Source organism: Syngnathus typhle, linkage group LG9 (genome assembly GCF_033458585.1).
Source record: "Syngnathus typhle isolate RoL2023-S1 ecotype Sweden linkage group LG9, RoL_Styp_1.0, whole genome shotgun sequence".
Taxonomy (NCBI): Eukaryota; Metazoa; Chordata; class Actinopteri; order Syngnathiformes; family Syngnathidae; genus Syngnathus; species Syngnathus typhle.
Window position 1 is genome coordinate 9,090,228 of NC_083746.1, and position 19,223 is coordinate 9,109,450.

General features: G+C 38.2%; 1 protein-coding gene across 5 annotated transcripts; it reads left to right on the forward strand.

Annotated features, from left to right (window-relative positions):
• The first annotated feature begins 5,619 nt into the window (after positions 1-5,619).
• Positions 5,620-19,043, forward strand: ikzf2 (IKAROS family zinc finger 2). Of its 5 annotated transcripts, none has more exons than XM_061286712.1 (9): positions 5,620-5,861; positions 5,947-7,172; positions 7,659-7,708; positions 10,004-10,024; positions 11,462-11,653; positions 12,436-12,603; positions 14,110-14,247; positions 14,691-14,804; positions 15,433-19,043. In XM_061286712.1, the coding sequence occupies exons 3-9, from the start codon at positions 7,681-7,683 to the stop codon at positions 16,239-16,241; spliced, it is 1,470 nt and encodes a 489-aa protein (XP_061142696.1). In that variant the 5' UTR covers positions 5,620-5,861; positions 5,947-7,172; positions 7,659-7,680; the 3' UTR covers positions 16,242-19,043. The 5 variants fall into 5 exon arrangements, with proteins under 5 accessions (XP_061142696.1, XP_061142697.1, XP_061142693.1 ...); XM_061286709.1 differs by having other exon boundaries at positions 5,622-5,861; positions 10,004-10,093; XM_061286710.1 differs by having other exon boundaries at positions 5,622-5,861; positions 7,088-7,172; positions 10,004-10,093.
• The last annotated feature ends 180 nt before the right edge of the window (positions 19,044-19,223 follow it).

The window sequence follows — 19,223 nt, forward strand, 5'->3', positions numbered from 1 at the left end:
CAATTTTATTATAAGCTGTTATGAATGTTTTGCTGTTTACTGCCATCATTATGAGCGTCTACTGTGAGCTCTTGCCACAGGGACAGTCAGTCACCCCGCACGTCTATAAATTGATCCTACAGTACACCAGAAGAGCCGAATTGTGGCAGGACTGCTCAAGGCAGTTTCACTATGACAACACGGTGTCTTAAAATTCCAACTCCCTGCTGAAATAATCAAGATTTTTTAAGATGACAATGATAACGGGGTTGCGGAGAATCCTGGAAGACTCCTTCAAGGAGTGCGTTGTGACATGCCAGCAAAAAATCTCCAGGGGGACACTTTGAAAGGGAAAACATATCGTTTGTAGCTTGGATTTAAAATATACTGTCAGTGACAAAAAACTTTGTTGAAGAGAGTGAAGTTGATATTATATGTAGAGACTCTTCAATATATTATAATTGGATCATGTTCTGGGAGTCACTAGATTTGCCAAAGTGTATTTTTGTACTCTACCACAATAATCACCATTTGTACTTGTAAATCTTTAAAGAGGCCGATAAAACTGCTGCTGATATTCTGTGTTGTCAACAAGACACAATTTGCTTGTATATGTGTCTGCAATGCAAAATGATCATAACTGACATTCAATTTACAAAAGCCAGTGTGGGAAAGCGCTCCAGTTGCTCTTTCAGATGTGTTCCAAGTGGTACAGACGTGTATTGATTGGTCTCTGATCATTTGGATCAAAGTTGTGATTTGCTGTTGTCGAAAGAAAATGAGGTGAGACAATATGAGATCATAACCTGCACTGACACAGAAGAAAGTGACATCACAGAGTAGCTGTGACACCCCAACACCAGGTACAATGACTGATTTGTAGAAATTGACACTCACAAGCATATTTTGATTTAAAGGCAAGTTGTGGTAAAAATGCATAGATCCACTCAAACTGCTTCAGAGTCAAAAGCAGAGGACTGCAGACTGATCGAAAAAGCACAGGAACACGCATCATTGGAAAATGGAAAGGAAGCAGAAAAAGTGAAGGAAACTGAGAAAGGCAACAAACCTGTTTCATTTGTTCGATCAAATCCCAGTTCGTTCTTCTGTAATGTGCTGGCCAGGCAGCCCACTGCCAACCAGAAACCAACAGAATGCAACAGAAATCAGCTTGTGGTTGCGGATGAGAAAAATCAAGCTTTCGAAGAGAACAGAAATAAAGTATCAGATTTTTGGAATGATGCATCTGGCACCGCTGTTCGAAAACGACTTCATCCCCAAACGTTTAATGATTACTATCTCACGCAGATGAGAAAACAACGGCAAGAAGCTCAGAGACAAGAGAAGAAGCAAGAGCACGACAAACTTAAGCACTATCTTCAGTTCTACATGGATGAGCTTAAACGGGAAGAAGAGATGCGTGAAAAGTCAAAGAGACGGTTGTTGAAACAAATGCGGGATGATATTTTGGACAAAGACATGCAAAGTGAAATGCTAGCAAAGACTGTAAAAATAGAGGCTGCAAAAACAAACATACAACTTCAATCGGATGAAGAAGCTCTGCAAAGACCAGACCAGACATTAGGAAAACACAAACACCAGTTACGAGTCGATGTTGTAGCAGATGAAACTTTTACGGTTTTTATTCAGTGGTCATAAAAGAGATCCCCGGATAGCTCCCTGGAGCCCTAAAAACTCAAATAGGTTTCCATCGGGTTCACCGAGTCCATCTTAGAGTATTTTTAAACGTATCTGTTGTGACTGTTCAAATACACTGTACATATTTGACGAGGGCAGACAATGTATTTGATTCTTTCTTAAAGGTCGTTGCTCTTTGACAAGTTGTACAAAATAAAATCCTCACACTTACACCAATGGTAAATGTTCTGTTATAAAAGTCTGAAATTATTTTAGTAAACCTGTTCGCTAGCTGCTAACTTTGCAGTTGTGATGAAAAAAGGTGTCAAGGTATTTCTTTTCTTTTGTTAAACTGTCAGATTGATATGTATTGATTTGGTAGTGTTTATTTCCACAGTAACAAAGTTATTCCTTGGTGGAGTCCGTTCAAGTTCAGTGCAATCTCCTTTGTTACCTCAGATGCTTTCACACACAATGATGTCACCCACCGCTCAAGAAGCCGAGAGAGGTCATGCTACTTGTTTTAACCCCATGATATCATTCAACTACCCTGAATTAAAGGCACGATGTAATCGGTTTCATGACCATGATGTCATCAGCTGCCCCTAAAACAAAAGCTGTCATATTGGCTTTGATACAAAACAATCGACTGAGAAAGCTGGAAAGAAAAAAGTGGCTGGAAGAATTTCGGAAGATTTTTACTTTTCTCAGATTTGTGGTTGACACCCTGATCCAATATTCTGTACTTGGCGAGGAGACATTAACTGGTAGAGATTTGCAGGCACTGGAGAGCAGAAGAGATCAAGTGTTCGAAGAGGATAAAAAACAATAACTTGATGGATTTTGGAAGGACAGAGACGAGAGGTGTCGTTGCAATGTGAATGAAAAGTCTTTTTATGACTCCAACTTCAACAAAATAAAGGAGAAATAGCACATGCCAAGCACTAGAGCGGCAGCGAGCCAAAGAAGAGCGGGAAAGAGCCGCCTGACGTAATTTGGATGAGCAGGAGGTTAAAACAGATAAGGAGACAAAAGGCAAATTCAAGAAAAAGCTGATGCAAGATATTATGGCCAAAAATAACAGCAGAGAACTAATTGCACAGAGTGCATTGGTAGAGGAAAAAGCCAAGTATGAGAGTGAGCCGTAGAAGAAACGGGAGCACGCCAGGAGGCCACACAAACACCAGATGCTAGTGGACGTCGCATCGGATAAATATTCCATTATGATCATGAGGCAAGCTTGCTCATCGACTTGGAGGAACAAGGTTCAAATATTTAATGAATGATTTCTACAGCTTCGCATTATTTATATTTTGCCATAGAAAAAATAAAATAAACTTAACAAGATTGGCATTGGGGCCAGCTATGTGGCTCAAATGCAACAGTTTTTGCCAAACAACAATTATACGTGGACTTCTAAGGGGCCAAGTCAGACTTTGGGGTATTTTTCTGGGAATTATTTTCCACATTTACCACCATTCTCTGTGAAGAGCATATAATGCATGTTTCTCAGCATTTTCTGAAGATTATTTTGGGTTTGTAAAAAAAAAAAAAAATTGCTTTATTACTAACAATGTGTTCTCCAGAGAAGATCATTAGTACTCTAGATTAATTCATGAAAAATTAATAGGATTAATTTAAATTGGAGTGAGTTTTCGAATTATTCCACGTATTACGTACGATTATGCGATTTATATGATTAGCATGGCAAAATGTAATCCAGACCCAATCATCTCCGAATTTCTTTTTTTTTTAAAGGCCTGTTATTTCCCTCACTCATAAATCAATTTTGGAAAAAGGTTTTGTAGATCACTTCTGTAATGCATATATGATATCAGTTGTTTATGATAGGATGATTATAACAATATTTGTTGTGAATGTAGGTTGTGGTCGTGTACTCAAGTGACCAGTTATTTAGAAAAATAAATAAATTCCTTCAACTACCAATTTCCCCAAGGGTGCAAATATGATTGTTATAAAAAAAAGTGTATTAAGGCATAAAGTATGTTTGCATGGGTTGAAAATAAAATTGCTACTGTACATCGACAAGAAAACATTTCATTCCCGATGGAGGTTCAGTCTTGGGGAATTTTGGAATGCTCTATATTGCAGCTGCAATATACCATGGTATGGAATGGCTGGAAAAGAAACATCAATAATTCACCACGCTGAAATGTGAAGTTGAAGCTATGGTCTCAACACTCAAAGAGTAGATCTAGCTCGTAGCTGTTTTGAAAATACATACATATATAAAACAATTTTTTATATTCTCTTAATATGCTGGTACTGTACTTTTGGAAACATAAATGAACATATGTGCAAAGTAAGATTTTCATCAAAAGGAATATTACAAGAGACTCACCTGTGCTAGTGTGCACTCATTTTTTGCAACATTGAGTAAACACTTAGAGACATTTTAATGTGTGCATGGAAAAGTACTGATCTGGAAGGAAATGCACTGTTTTCCAACAAATGTGGCTTACCACTGCAAATAATCACGCATGAAAACATAAAATTAACAAAATGCCTGACTTTGCCTCGATATTTATCGCCTGAAGCCTCCTTCCAAACCACACCAACTCATTTCTATGTGATTAGTGACATCTAGTGGTGTATAAAAAAAACTAAAGTATTTGCAGACTGGATAAACATTGTCGGTCACGTGACAAAGCATAACATTTTATGGTTGTAGGTCCATTAAACTTTGTCTCATTAGTAGAGGAGCTGACCTTACAAAACAATATTTCAACCATGCAAATATTCGGCGTGGATACTAAAATTAAAATATGTTGCATAAATGTGGACACCCTCTTTTAATGACTGTGTACAGAGCGCCCCAACTGACCAATCACAATCAAGGTATTGGACTTTTAAAAGCTAACTGTCAAGAAATGAGTAAAAAGGAATTTTAATGGATTTTTTAATTATAATTATCGCTGGAATCACTGTCCTGTAATACTTTACACTGAAGTGTAATCAAATACTGTAACTTGAAAAATAACAAATATGTGTATGAGTTCTGGCCCCCATGATTTGCATAATTGCTCTCCCTGTAATAACAACATGAAGAATTTATTTGCGTCTGTTTGGTTGAGGTTCATTTACAGTGTGCTGGCATGCATCTTTCTTGAGGGAGACTGGTAATTCAGTCTAAATACGATTCTGAGCAAACTTGATGTGCTTTTGCTCACTAGTGTAGGGATTTGGGGACTCGTAACTGAGTCCAGGTGTCCAGAAATAGCCGCCATCATTTATACTGATCAATAAAAGTAGATACACTCACATAAGACAATCTTTGCTTTTATGCAGTTCTAAATTAAGTCTCATTGAATTCTACTATTGACTGAAGTCTTAAACTTGTGGAACAAATGACACGTTTTGTCCTGAAAAACAAATGATTCCTTAGATGCTTTCTCAACTGTAGCTGCACAGAAATATTTCACAACACAAAAAATAACTGCTGTGATAAAATAAAATAATAAATCTATTTAAAAAAGGTTGGTGAAGCTGACAAGTCTAAGAGGAAATCCATGCATTCTTGCAGGGGAAGTGTAAGGAAATGAAGTGACACGTATTCCAAACTTGTAATATCCCTTCCTCACCACAGGAGAGAGCCCAAGTAAAGCTTATTTATTTATTTATTTATTATTATTATTTGCTGTACTGTACATCGCTCAGGGCATTGACGTTCCCCAGGGTCTAAAATTCTGACCAACAACTTAACTTGTATAAATGCATTTTTATTTTATTTTTTTAATCCTTGTGCCTCTACTACTTCATGGAATGTTTATTAAGTACATGAGATAACAACCATCTTACAATTTACAAATTAAAGTCCACATTTTTAAAGCAAAAAAATATGACATTTTTCAATTTATGAACATAACTTGACTTAATGGTCACAAATAAAAGGTACACATGCAGTAAACGATTCATTGACTGTGCCAACCATGCAAAACGGTTCCGCAGTACCCGGTGGTCCATTTCTCAGTGTGAGACAAAACCTATATGTACTAACAGAACACCCCCTGCACCACAAGTGGCACTTGTCACTCTGCAGCTGCTCTCTGCGGGAGATGGAGACGAAAGGCGGTGGTGGATCTTAACAAGAGATTGTTGCTGCGGGAGCTTCGGAACCGGCTTAATAACGCCTCCAGCATGGTACCGCAATGAAGTCTGATCCGCTCCTAGATATTCTCCCTGGATCGCCGTGCAGCTCAATGGGAGATTACCGTATGCTTCAGGTAAATTACAAAACCAGAAAAGAAAAAGAAAGCAAAAACGAAATAAAAAAGGACAAAAGTACAAAATTGGATATCTTATGTGCAGCAATGCTGGTGAGGAACGGAGCTGATCGGTGTGATCACCTGTTGCATGGCAGTCGGTGCAGAATTTCAACAATATATGAGCAACACATTAAAAATCACACCCAACTTTCCTCGCATGTTTTATTCTTATAGTTTTGCATGACTGTCGTGGCTTGTACAAAATAGTGAGCAATTATATAAGCATTTAATTCATAAACTACGTCACCCATTAACATCGTCATACCCATTCATCTAATGAGATCTAAGCTTCAATAACAACAAATATATGTTTATCATTCATCTAAAATTATACATACGGTGTAAATGCAATTAAAACAATCGCAGCGTTTTGGTTAAATTGGCAAAAGTGACAAGCAGCCCAGAGCTCAAACACAATGCACATCTTTAAAATTATATTTTTTCTTTGTTTCAAAATGGAAATTCAGTAGGTGTGGTAGTAAAAAGACAGCGGATTATTTTAAACCAATAAAAATTGACAATAGATACCCTAACACAGTTCAAGTATTAGATCTTTTAAAATGTGATTTAATATGATTACAGTGTCCATCAAAACTGTATATAAAGCCAAAACGTTTTGAATCCGAACTTGTACCTAATGTGGCAATGGCACGTATCCATTCATTATCAGTTGCAATAAAACACATGTGGCGCTGCAGGTCCTTCCAGCATTAGTGAGTCACATATCTCCAACACTTGCGTTCTTTCAACACCAACCAACCAACGAATTTTCCAGTCCCTTGAAAAGCGACTGGGTGCTCCCTGTCGCTAAGGCTAATTCCTTAGGAACCGGTGGATCCAGTTTGATCCATCCCTCTGCTTCTTTCCTTCTTAGCAGCCCGTCGAGTCTTCCCTTTTCGACGTCCCTGTTGTACATCAGGTGGAGTCGGGTTCGTGTCGAACTCTCCCGGAGTGATCTAATATTTTTAACTCATCAGGAGGCGCGCGCAAAAAAAAACCCACCGACTTGGTTACCATTGAGGGAAGATGCGCTCCTTAACTTTTCCATGCGCTTCTCAAACTTGCTTGCGTCACCTTTCTGGACGGGTTTCTCTAATAGCTTTAATGAATAATGCAGAGCTGCTCTGCATTATTTAAATATCACGAGAGGAAATAAGTGATTTGGACTTTCTTGGTCTTTAAAGGGAGGTGGAGACGACCTACCACCCCCCCTCCCTCAGTCCTCGACTGAAATTACCAAGTAATTTTACTCAGGAGAGACACTTGAAGGTAATTATATCAACTCACCTATTTATTATAAATTATTCTAAGTTTTTACATCTCCATGATTGCTCATACGTAATTTTCCACATTATATACAAAAGCTTTTTTTTGTGTGTGTGTGTGTGGGGGGGGGGGGGGGGGGGTTGTAAAGAGGCCCAAGTGACAAATCAGTGACATCCCTGCGCTATTGGACGGCGTTTTGATGGAATGGAATGCTTTTGATTCATGTGTAATGAAATTGCAGTGATTGATTTTACAATAGGTGTAATCAACTGTACACTGATGATAAAAATGAAGGCAAATAATTAATACATAGACTTGTATAAACTTGCTATGCCGGGCCATTCAAATAATATTTCAAATGTATTGTTACTTTGTAAATTGGTCTATTCTTCATGCGTATGAATTGAATCTAGCTAAAATGGATGGACAGTATTTACAATATATATATTAAAAAAAAACATTATTTTTTAAATATTATTGTCTCCGCAGCCGCACGACCGCAGTGCTGGAAATGGAGGTGCCCAACGGCTACTCTGCGAGTAAGTTCTTCTATTGCATCTACACGACAGTCAATGTGAAGCAACTTCCATAGAAGTGAACGTAATAAAAAGTTAAATTGAAAAATGTTTTATTTAACAGACCTCACTCACTTTTGAAGCGCTTGAGATCCAGACAGTAATGAAAAACCTCCAATGTTGAACACACGATTAACTTTTGCTGTTGCCATCATAAAACTGAATTCTTTAACCGTACAAGGCAATGTTTTAACATTCAAAAAACAAGAAATTCTCTTCATGGTATGACTGAAAACTTAAGTATGAAGAAAGGATCAACTTTCCATTTACTTTGATGACACTCATGGCATGCAGGAAAACATGCAGAGGCAGGATTCCATCAGTTGTCCTTTTAATAATGACACCTACTCACTGTCACATAAGGAATAATCGAACAATTTCCAATGTCACAATAAGTTCAATTGTCATCCGCCTCACTTTTTTCTCGTTGCCGTCAGTGACATTATAATATGGTGCCACCCCCCAAAAACGACTGAGAAAAAAAGTTTTGCACATTATCAGCTTTCTACAAGTCACTAAAAACAACTTGTTTTTTTATAACATTGATGGGGATTTGTAGTTATTTGAATTCATGTCGGGGGTGAGATTATGGGTCTTAATCAATAAATAGATACAGATCCTAGCTCATTGGCATTGTTGATGTGTATGCAAGTCATGTGAGGGAATAATCTGATTGTGTTTAATTAGACTGACAGCAACGTGAAGTCAAAACACACTAATTAGTATCCGTACATTCTAACTGATGATTGAATTAACTGCATGTAAAATGTAGCCTCGAGGTGAAATATAATAAATGCCAACAATTTCACATTCAGTCGGCTGAATATATATTTTGAAAATATAACTTGTGGTATACAATGCGGGATGGTGCTTTCAATCTATACCAAAAATCAGCAGAGTTTGTTGTAGGACCATTACTGTCTGTTGCATGTATATGTTTTTTTTTTAGTGTATGGAAGACGGGAGGGGTGGGGGTGGGGGTGGGGGTGGAAGGAGCGTTCGACAGGAAAAACCACATCCCTACCACACAGGAGAGTAATTGTGTCCTGTCCGTCATTCTGATTGTGTGCAAGTGTGACTGTAGTCTTGTTCAATTAACAATGAGCATTAGTCGCGACAGTTAGATTCAAAATTGTGTGTTTTGAAACAATCAACTCGGTTCTGCCCATGTTAGGAAGAATTGTCACTCAATGTAACATTTAGCGAAGGATAGGAATGTGAACTACCTCAAGGTACAAGCACAAACTACTCGTTTAATTAACGCATTAGCATTCTTGAGTGTCTCCAGGACGAAATTGCCAGGGGCTCCCCTTTAAGGCACGCTACCCGAGCCCAGACCTAAGCTCAGACAAAATTGAGCTGTCACAATGAGTTGCGCTGACTTTTTGCTTGTAAAGATTTTCAGTGTAGTAGCCGAATGATGACTCATATTCTGGTATCGTCGGGATCTGACAGCGAGCTCAATTGTGGCGTTTGGCTGTAGCCGCTGTATTGTTCGATTCGATGGTGGAGTCTGTAAGAGGATAAGGGATCGCTTTGCTCTCCCTCTGAGTGAACGAAGGCTATCCATAGCCTGAGCTGCTGGGAGGTTGCAACCCGATCCGTGTTTGCCGGACATTAGGATAGCGTCGTTATGTAAGGTCGCTTCAGTTAGTTTCCTTCAGCATTCAGCGGTGTTACCTTCACTGTTGCCATCCGGGAAGAGAAGAACACTGTCTGTGCTTTATTAAATTCGATCGAAGAAAATCCTGTACTGTATGTGAAGTATGTGCTGCTTTCGTAGAAATTCAATGCATTTCCACTGACCTTTGTTGCCCTTAACTGAAAGAATTTCTATCTCCTTTAATTGTTTTCCTCACCTGTAGACATAAAAGTCAATGCATTCTCTTCCACAATCTGCCTTGCTCGACTCCAAGTTGTTATTCTCATTGTGCCTTTCAGTGACATGACTGACTAGGGGTTCTTTCCGTCAGGTTTATTTTGTCCAAAATATCGACCTGCCGCAAAATCATACGTATATTAAATTGTACAGACAGCATCAACCGGTTAAGATTCAGTGTTAAACTCCACGCTGGGAATAAAACGTAACAGTTTCCTCCAAAACAACATCAGATTCAATATGTTGTTTCATATTTTGCAATTCAATTACAACTCTAAATTAAATCGAAACACTGCCATCTACTGGAGCTGCGCGGGCACTGCTCTCCCTGCCCCTCTAACAGCAAAATAAAGGTTGCCGACTTTAATTTTGTCTTATAGGTAACGGCCAATGCTCTCCAGGTAAGGAGGAGTCAAGAATGTCAATGTCTAATGGACAAAATGAGTCGAATGGTCGTAATTCCCCCAGTGGTGAGTGCACAGCTTGACTACTTCTACACAAACACTGTCAAATAATTTCCAATCATTCTCAGACGTGGTGCTATATATGCACAATGCTCCTATTTGGAAGGACAGGGTTGATAATTTGCTTCAAATTCAAATTATTGTAGAAAGTATTTGTATCCTCAGTTGACCGCTTGAAACTTTCAACTCAGCTATATTGAGAGGACAAGATGTAAAGATGCAAGGTCCGCTCCTTGTTGCCAGGATACAGCCTTGTAGACGAGGCTTGTTCATGATGCTCCTCATAAACTGGAAATATAAATTGCAAGCTTTATGAGCTTTGTGGAAGTGTCTGCTGCTAATTTGTTTTTTTTCATCATTCTACTGCTTTGACTGAACTTTAAAGGGTCAAATTGTCCAAGGGTCCAGTCGCCTAAAGGGACACCTGAAGGATTTAGTCAGATTGGACTCTTCAGTTAAACAGCCACGTGGTCACATCTTTATTTATGCTTGTCTAAATCCCCAAAACCGGATCAGCTGGACCAGTAAATTTTGTCCTGGCATTTTCTCTCACACTTCAACCTACAAAGCCCCTTTAGATCAGTGATGACATTTTACACCGGCGGCAGCACGTTTACCACCTTAAAGAAACAATAAAAAGCAAGTGTAACAATGCATGATTAAAATCGTTTTTAATTTTTTTTTTTCAATGTATTTATTTATTTATTTATTTATTTATTTATTTATTTATTTATTTATTTATTTATTTATTTATTTATTTATTTATTTATTTATTTATTTATTTATTTATTTATTTATTTATTTATTTATTTATTCAAAATGATCAATCAATGTTTCAGGTGGAATTAAAAATTCAAATCTAATCCCGGATTGATTAACCGATTGACATTTGTGTCTCAATAGCTTTGTCCATCTAGTGTTCTATAGTTTAAAGGCCAGCAAGCTGCTCTTGAATCGTCAATTTGCTCCAAACCAGACGTGAGTGCGACAAGGCATAGAAGTATTATCGCCACACTCACAGACGCACAATTTCGCAACGTCTTACCCTTATCATCGGTTGGTTCAGTGTCCATTGCTAGGAAGGTGCTATAAACGACAGAGCCTCCGACACTCCCTTTTTTCCCTGGAGACAGCCAGGAACCAGACCAGCCTGTTTATCATTCGCTCCTCTCTTTTTCGGCATTGTCAGCCCATCCTAAAGCTTCCCTACACATTCAGTTGCCAGGTTACAGTGTCTCCTCCAGTCCACTCGACTAATTACTTCATCTTTTATTGTACTGCAACAAAATCTAAGTTTAGCCCAGTTCTGTTCAACATCATGATTTTTTTCTAAGGAAAATTGTGTCAACTACCCCTTGTGTTTTTGTCTTGAAGAGCTGAGCGATAAACAGATCAAACAAGAAGACACAAGTGAAGAGGCCGGCAATAGAAGTCCAGGGTGTGAAGCCCAAAACAGAGACGAAGCGACTTCTGGAGGGGAACCTATGGCTGGCAGCCCGAGTAATGCACAGGATGGGATATCTGGACAAAATATGGCCGTGGATACACCCAGTCGACAATTAAACGGTATTGTATTTGAAACAAATTTTGTTTGTTCTTCCTGTCCTTAAGATGAGTCATTTGTTTTTCTTTAAAACAGGGTGTGGAACCTTTTCTTTTATTGTGTGTTTTTTTTTTTCCAAAACAACAACCCAGACTTGAAATTATTATCAGGGAAAAATATCCTCGGAATCCCCCGCAACCTGTTCCAGGTGACACCATGACAGCCGTGGTTGTCACAGCACAAGATCACATTTCTCCTTTCCAACTGACTGCTGATCAAATGCTTTTACATGAGAACAGTGTAGCTTGTGTCTGTACAGCAACATATACTCCCTGCTGCTGAGGGCATTGTCAAAATATAGCAAAACAATTATACGCATTACATTTTCAAATGACCTATATTGTTTAACCTTCCCACATAACACATGTCGGCAACAACAGTACGTAGGTGTAGAACTGCCTTTGGCTTACATAGATGTGTTTGTAATGTTTGGGTTCACTTATATACCGTATTTTTTGGACCATAAGACTCACCGGATTGTAAGGCCCGACAGCTCTATTTTTGGAAATGTCCAAATATGAGGCACACTGGGGTATAAGGGTAATATTGAGGGAATCAAACCAAGTGGAACTTTTTTCCAACTTGCATTCGGCATCCATATATAAGGCACACTCATTATATGACTTTTGCTTTTCTTTTCAGAAAATGAAAACATTTTAAGAGCACCTCATAGTCCAAAGAAATATTTCCTTGATCTGTTGACAGTAAGTGCAGTGAGATAAATTACCGTGTATGCCTCCTTAAGGTGACCGGCCATTCCAGTGCAACCAGTGTGGTGTCTCATTCACTCAGAAGGGGAATCTGCTGAGGCACATTAAATTACACACAGGTGAAAAACCTTTCAAGTGCCCCTTCTGCAGCTACGCCTGTCGCCGTCGTGACGCTCTGACGGGTCATCTACGTACTCATGCTGGTAAGATTATAATAATAATAATAATAATAATAATAATAATAATAATAATAATAATAATAATAATAATAATAATAATAATTATAATAATAATAGTAAATTAGGTGTATATATATGGGTGTGTGAGTGTGTGTGTGTGTATGTATTTTTTATATATATATGTAAAACCATCTATGTATCACATCACAAGTATCACGTGGCGACAGAAGTGACCAAGGCCAAATATACTCTTGGTGTTGTCAGTTATAAATGCATTTATCTTGCTGTAAAAGCTTTGTTGCTAGGAACCAAGGACATGCCGTTCTTCATCTAACTTGAAAGTGGAAAGTGTTGGTTAGAAAGGCAGCATAGGTGGAGTTTGTCAACTGTAACCCACTTTCCTATCAGATACAATTTGCTGTATCCTCATTTGCATTTTTAAAATCAAGGTCGGAAGAAACTCATTTCTGAGTTCAGGACTTAGTCACACAGTTCACTTTTTCGTGGGGTATGTGTGAGTGTTTTTATGTATGCTTTGCTTCTTTTGTAGTTTTCGTGCTGCTATGTCTCGTACGGTGGTCATTAAATAGAAGGACTTTGAGGTCAGATAAAAACAAATAAAATCCCATGTACGCCATAGACTTTGCCTGGAACCATGGGTCCACTTTGAAATGTCTTTTTACTTTAATCACAGTTGACTTGGGAGAAGAAAAAAAAACATTCGCCTTTTAAGTCTACGAATCGTTCTAACCGTTCTCATGGAAGCACACTTTTACACAAACCTGTGTTTCTAACTTAATGGGAATAGTTTCAACATTTCCTGCAGTTTCCTGTGCTTTCAGATCTTGAATATGGACTATGAAGTTCGATAAAAATGTCATGTATGTGGATTACATTGAAGTCTCAAGTAGCAATGTGAACTATTCCAATGAATATAAATAGCATTTGAAAGGTTAATTCTAAAGGTCTATCTAACATCTGCACAATGTCAAATGGTGACGGGTTGCTAAATATAAAACAGCAAGGCGCTCTTGCACCCACACTTGAACAATATTGAAACCTGCTGTATTTAGCCCGTGGGTTTTCTATATGTACATAAAAAAAATAAAATACTCCATACATGATGAACCATTCATGTTTGTAATGACATGATACTTGATTCCAATGCCCAGTGTTTTAAATTTAAACGACCACAAGAATTTTAGAACTGAACGTGAATCTTAATTATCTTTTCAATACACCAAACATCAACATAATTGCTTGGATATTTTATCTGGTCATATACGTTCCTTATGTGTGGCAGACTTTGGATGAATAGCTGTGAATTGAAAAAAATCTGATATGCCAGCAAAACACCCTCTAAGTTGTTGAACTATTTATTGATGTAGACCTGGACAGCTGTCAATTCCTCTTGTGCTGGAAAATGACAGTACAGTACAGGAAGAATATATTCTGCCCACATACTTAGACAGCGTCACAGTGAATGAACCAAAGGATAATATGTTGTCTGGTGCGTGTCTTCACTTTTAGTTGGCAAACCACACAAGTGTAACTACTGTGGGCGGAGCTACAAACAACGCAGTTCCCTTGAGGAGCACAAAGAACGCTGCCATAGTTACCTGCAGAGCCTGGGTCTGGACCCATCTGCCAACACATGCCCTTATCCAGGTAATTTCTATTTTTACAGTGTAGAATACGAATGAATTAAGGAATGAATTCTTTCTATGAATCTGCTTGTACATCAGAAGACTCTCTCAAAAGAGCCTCTCAAAAATTCTTTCCCCCATTGCAATGAATGGAGATGACATCTGTTCTAGCAGAAAGAACAAAACTAGCACTGTGATGTCCACTGCTACCATTTAGCGTTTGTTTTTCAAAAATCTTTCAAAAAAACTCAACGCAAAACTTACTGAACCACAGCTCATATCTTGCAATAGTGTTTGCAAAATTATATAAAATAATAATAACAAATAATATATTATTACATTTATTTTGATATTTGTAGATTTAAAATCAAGTAATTTGGAAAAACAATACATATTCTGTAATGCACCAACATCTAAAGTTAAATTTGATGAAGGTATTTATTAATCCTGATCATTCCCCCCCAGGTGAGGTTCCTAAAGAGCCAAGGCCTTTGACGACATTTGAGCGGCCGCTTGTCATTGAAAGATTGCAGAGTAATGTTGGAAAAAGGAAGAGCAGCACACCACAGAAATTTGTGGGTAAGTATCTATCAACACAGTTAGCTCATCCACTGGTTTAAATGTGCTGTCTCATATATCAGGAAAAGCCTGGTCAAATATTAGGACGAATGGATGAATAAATGTGTCACATTTGAGATGATGAAATGAAAGAACAAGAACTATAAAAAAAATGAAAGTTGTTTGGCACAATATATTTAAAGTACAAAATCATATCCCATATTGGAAAAAACACCAGAACAGTGCTTTATTTTGGCACATGCCTACATGTATATAAAATAGATAGATTGAGGAAGTTAGAGGAGCCTCGGGCCAGAGTGTCAAGGAAGTGGTTTTCATTTTGCGGTTAGGTACACCTGTAACTTTGCTACTTGCAATCTTAAGTGACAACAGCTCACCGCATCCCTGTTCTGGAAGGTTTGGTCTATATTGGTAAATGGATGGGGCTTTCCACTCCTCATACTTTCACATTTTGAACATCAAGTGCAAGATCTAAATGATACGTTTGACTAAAGCTCGAAAGGAAGCGTGTTCTTACTTCTGCCATTTTGTGGCTTCAAAAGTCGTTCCCCCTCCATAGCCACTTTCTTCAAAAACTCATACCTCAACGAAAGCCCGGTTCTTCAACTTTCTCTACTGTTTTAAACAGGTGAAAAGATGATGCGCTACAACTACCCTGAAATGGGATATGAGATGGGACTCAAGTTTGAGAAACAGGCTGAACTGTTGTCAGCCCACATGATGGAGCAAGCAATGGGCAATGCCATGACCTACTTAGGATCAGAAACACTTCGCCCCATTCTCCAGCACACCGGCCACCAGCTCTCCATGACGGAGGTTATGCCCATGGTCAACCCACTCTACCATCATGTTCTGCCTCTTGACCAGAGAATGGAGCGTTCAGGGAATATTGACTCACTGCCACCTCAGGCCACATTACCCTCTGATTTCCCCAGTCACAGCAACTCCAACGGGCCCGTTTCCTTGACTCGTCACGGTCGGCCGACCCAGTCAGGACACCGAGAGACGCCGAGCAACAGCGGAGGAGACTCACCCGAGTCGGCTCGCAGCAGCCCTCGGGAACAGCATGCTAACCCCGCTAGCAATCACCCGTCCAGGCTCAGGTCACGCTCAAGTCCTACGGTTTATTCAGGCCATCACGCCGTAGATGCGTCCCCCAGAAATAGCTCAGGAACTTCCAGCGGGGTAGTGCAAGAAGCTACAGAGAGGCCTGCAGTCCAGGATGGGGTGCGAGTGTTTGGGCGAGATGGTCGTGAGTTGCGGGCCTTCCAGTGCGACCATTGCCAAGTGCTCTTTCTGGACCATGTCATGTACACTATCCACATGGGTTGCCATGGATACAGGGATCCACTGGAATGTAACATCTGTGGTCACCACAGCAAGGACCGTTATGAGTTTTCCTCACATATCGTCCGTGGTGAACATACGTTTCAGTGAAAAGATGGAGACATGTAAGGGGAAGATTTTTATTCTCATTTTTTTAAGCTTTAATGTTGCTGCAGACTTGTGTAGCACAGCAGTGTGATTTTGGATGGCTGAATAACTATATGAAGGCTTCATAGCAGTGTGGGCTGCTATAAATGAGATCAGATTTATTTCTTTGATTTATTTTTTATTTTTTTTTAAAGATTCCTAAAACAGACCTCAAGAATTACTTTGACCAAAACTACTTTCTGCACCAGTGCACAAAGTGGCAGGCGTTGGGTTTGTGGTTGATTGTTTTGTTTACTATATGAAGGAGTTTGGGAAGTACACTGAAAAGTAACAAATTACGACTAAATAAAATATTTGCATTGTAAGAATGAAGTTGTAATTATGAAAATAAAGTAATCGGGCATTATGTTGGCAGACGGAAACAATCAGTTTATCATGCACAAGCAACTTGAATCAAAATTTTTTTTTAGTAATATTATGACTTTTATAGTGTAACATTACTGCTATTTTTTCTTGAGATTAAAATTATTGCTTTTTTCTCGCCCTTTCGACGTGCGTAACATAAAACAAAAAAAACTGTGCAGCAAATTATAGTTTGGTTGCCTGATGCTGAATGGTGTCCATTTGGACTTTTTTTTTTTTTGCCAGTGGTAATATTGTCTCTCGTTGTGTCCTGCATTTGTAGAAATATTAACAATTGTGCCATTATCATAATTAAGCTGTTTAAGTACAGTATTTATTGTAATGGTAGCATTATTTTGAAGGGTCAATTTTCCTTTGTGTTCCAGAAGGTTGCATTTTAATTACAGCAAAATATGAGACATGAGGCATTCCACCGGTTTTTGTGTTTACATGGACGCTTAACTAACTTGGAGACGTAACTTGGACCAATACTTATACCAATACTACTCAAACATTTTTGGGAGAAGAATATACATACTGTGTGCGTGTTTGCATCAAAGACTCTAAATAATACTTATGAACTTTTTTTCTTTTTTAACGGAACTGTCAAGGCAGACCAACATGAGAACGCACATCACTATGGCGGGTTGCTACATGCCACTGAAAAAGAACATAATCTCGCACCGAGGAGTCAAGATAAACAGAGACTCTTAAACTTACAGAACAAAATGGCTCTGTTGAGTAATCGACAAGAGAGTTCACATTAATGTCTCAGATGGCTCTTAACAATACTGCAAGGTTGGAATGTTTACTGCACAGCCCACTGTCAAGTTTTCATGAAATACAAAAAATCTAAAATAATGTGGATATAGGGGTTTAACTTTATACTCACACAAAAATAATAGATTCCATCTCATTGTATTGCAGCAGAACAATTAACTTCATTGAAATTGCACTTAATTGTTGTACTACGCTCAAACTAGAATGGATTGCTTAACGATTACTTTGAATTCATTCCCTCCTTTTCATTTACTTCTCGGCTAATGGAAATCTATTCACACGTGTTTGAAAGCCTGGTTACACTCGTGGAAGAAAATATCTCATCAAATGAATCAATGTTTACCGGTTTGACCTTTTGATATGAAGTTTACTTCATTTTTAGTTGTTGGGTGGGTCTTAAGCACTGTAAATAATTGTTTGTATATCGCACAGTATTCTTGCAAACATAATGTTCTCTCCCAACTGTGTGTGGAGTACTTTCTATACATAGAGCCTTAAATTGTGCCTCAGACATTTTAAAATATAATGAGATTATGAACATAATTAATATGCACATTAAGGCATTTATTTTTGTTTTTATAGGTGTGAACTTCTATTTGTGGTTTTTGCCTGCTAACCTTTTGACCTCGCGAGTTCCACTGCAAAACCTTTTTCTTTATGCTCAATTCTATTTGCTCCAAGAACCATCGGTCGTGAGTACAAAATGCAATTTCAAATCACAGCGAAAATGCATCGTATTGTGAAGGAAAAATGAATTTTACCTCAGAGAGGCTTCATTGCAGCCTGTGAAAAGAAATAAAGATGTGTTATGTATAGCTAACCTTGCACTTTAGTCATGCATTTGCAACAAAGTAACCTTTTATTCAAGTCCCACGCTAAAACCTATTCAAACCAAAAGTACATGTTTAAGGCTGATGTGGAAATGGTTTAATGACAGTTTCCTATACTACCTGATGAATAATTTCTTTGTCGAAGCAAATTTTCTTTCATTTGGAAGCACACCCATAACCTTCAGAGGGCAGCTCTGCAATTTCATTAGCCTCAACTTTTCCTTTAATATCTTGATCAAAAGGCAGCATTTTCTTTTTATCCCCCCCCCCCCCCTCTCTCTCTTATTCTCTGGTGCTAAGCAACCAAACAACTTAATGTATGCACACCATGGCACAGAACTTTGTTTACATCTTGAACCTGTGAAATGTACTTTGTTATCTAACGGGCACAATCAAAGAATGCTTAGAAGAACAGAACTACAGATATATATATATGTGTGTGTTGATATATCTGGGGGGTGATTTATTATGTATTTTACATTTTAGAAAAAAAAAAATGCGCTCAATCATCAAACAGAAGCTCAGGTATTTGCATAGCTTGTATATTTTCATGTCCCTAAAAAAATTGCGTTCATCTATCAAACAAAACATAAATTGAGATTCTCTTGTAATATCGTCTCTGAAATACTGAACGGAGGATTTGAACACAAAACAAATAAAATGAAGGCACGTTGCTGTGAATATTATGTATGTAAGGAATGGGTTTCTCTCATTTAAAAAAAAAATACTGGCTCGCCTGTTCTAGAGCAGAAAGTCAAACATTGTTACAATAAAATCCCTTTCAACTACTAAACTGTGTCCTACTAGTTTATTAGAACACACCATGAGATAACAAGAAAAAAATAAACATTTGTGACATACACGGCTCAAAATGTGATGACTTTAATGATTCACATTTGAAAGTATTTATTCATCAAATTGTATGTAACCTTTTAGTAAATGTCACAGTACTTCACACCCTTACCGCACAATC

What these genes read in the sequence shown, in the direction of transcription:
- ikzf2 (XM_061286709.1), top strand. Translation starts at nt 7,681, where the DNA reads ATGGAGGTGCCCAACGGCTACTCTGCGA. An exon ending in ACCCAGTCGACAATTAAACG is followed by an intron (nt 11,654 to 12,435) that starts GTATTGTATTTG and finishes TGCCTCCTTAAG; the next exon opens with GTGACCGGCCATTCCAGTGC. An exon ending in CACACCACAGAAATTTGTGG is followed by an intron (nt 14,805 to 15,432) that starts GTAAGTATCTAT and finishes TGTTTTAAACAG; the next exon opens with GTGAAAAGATGATGCGCTAC.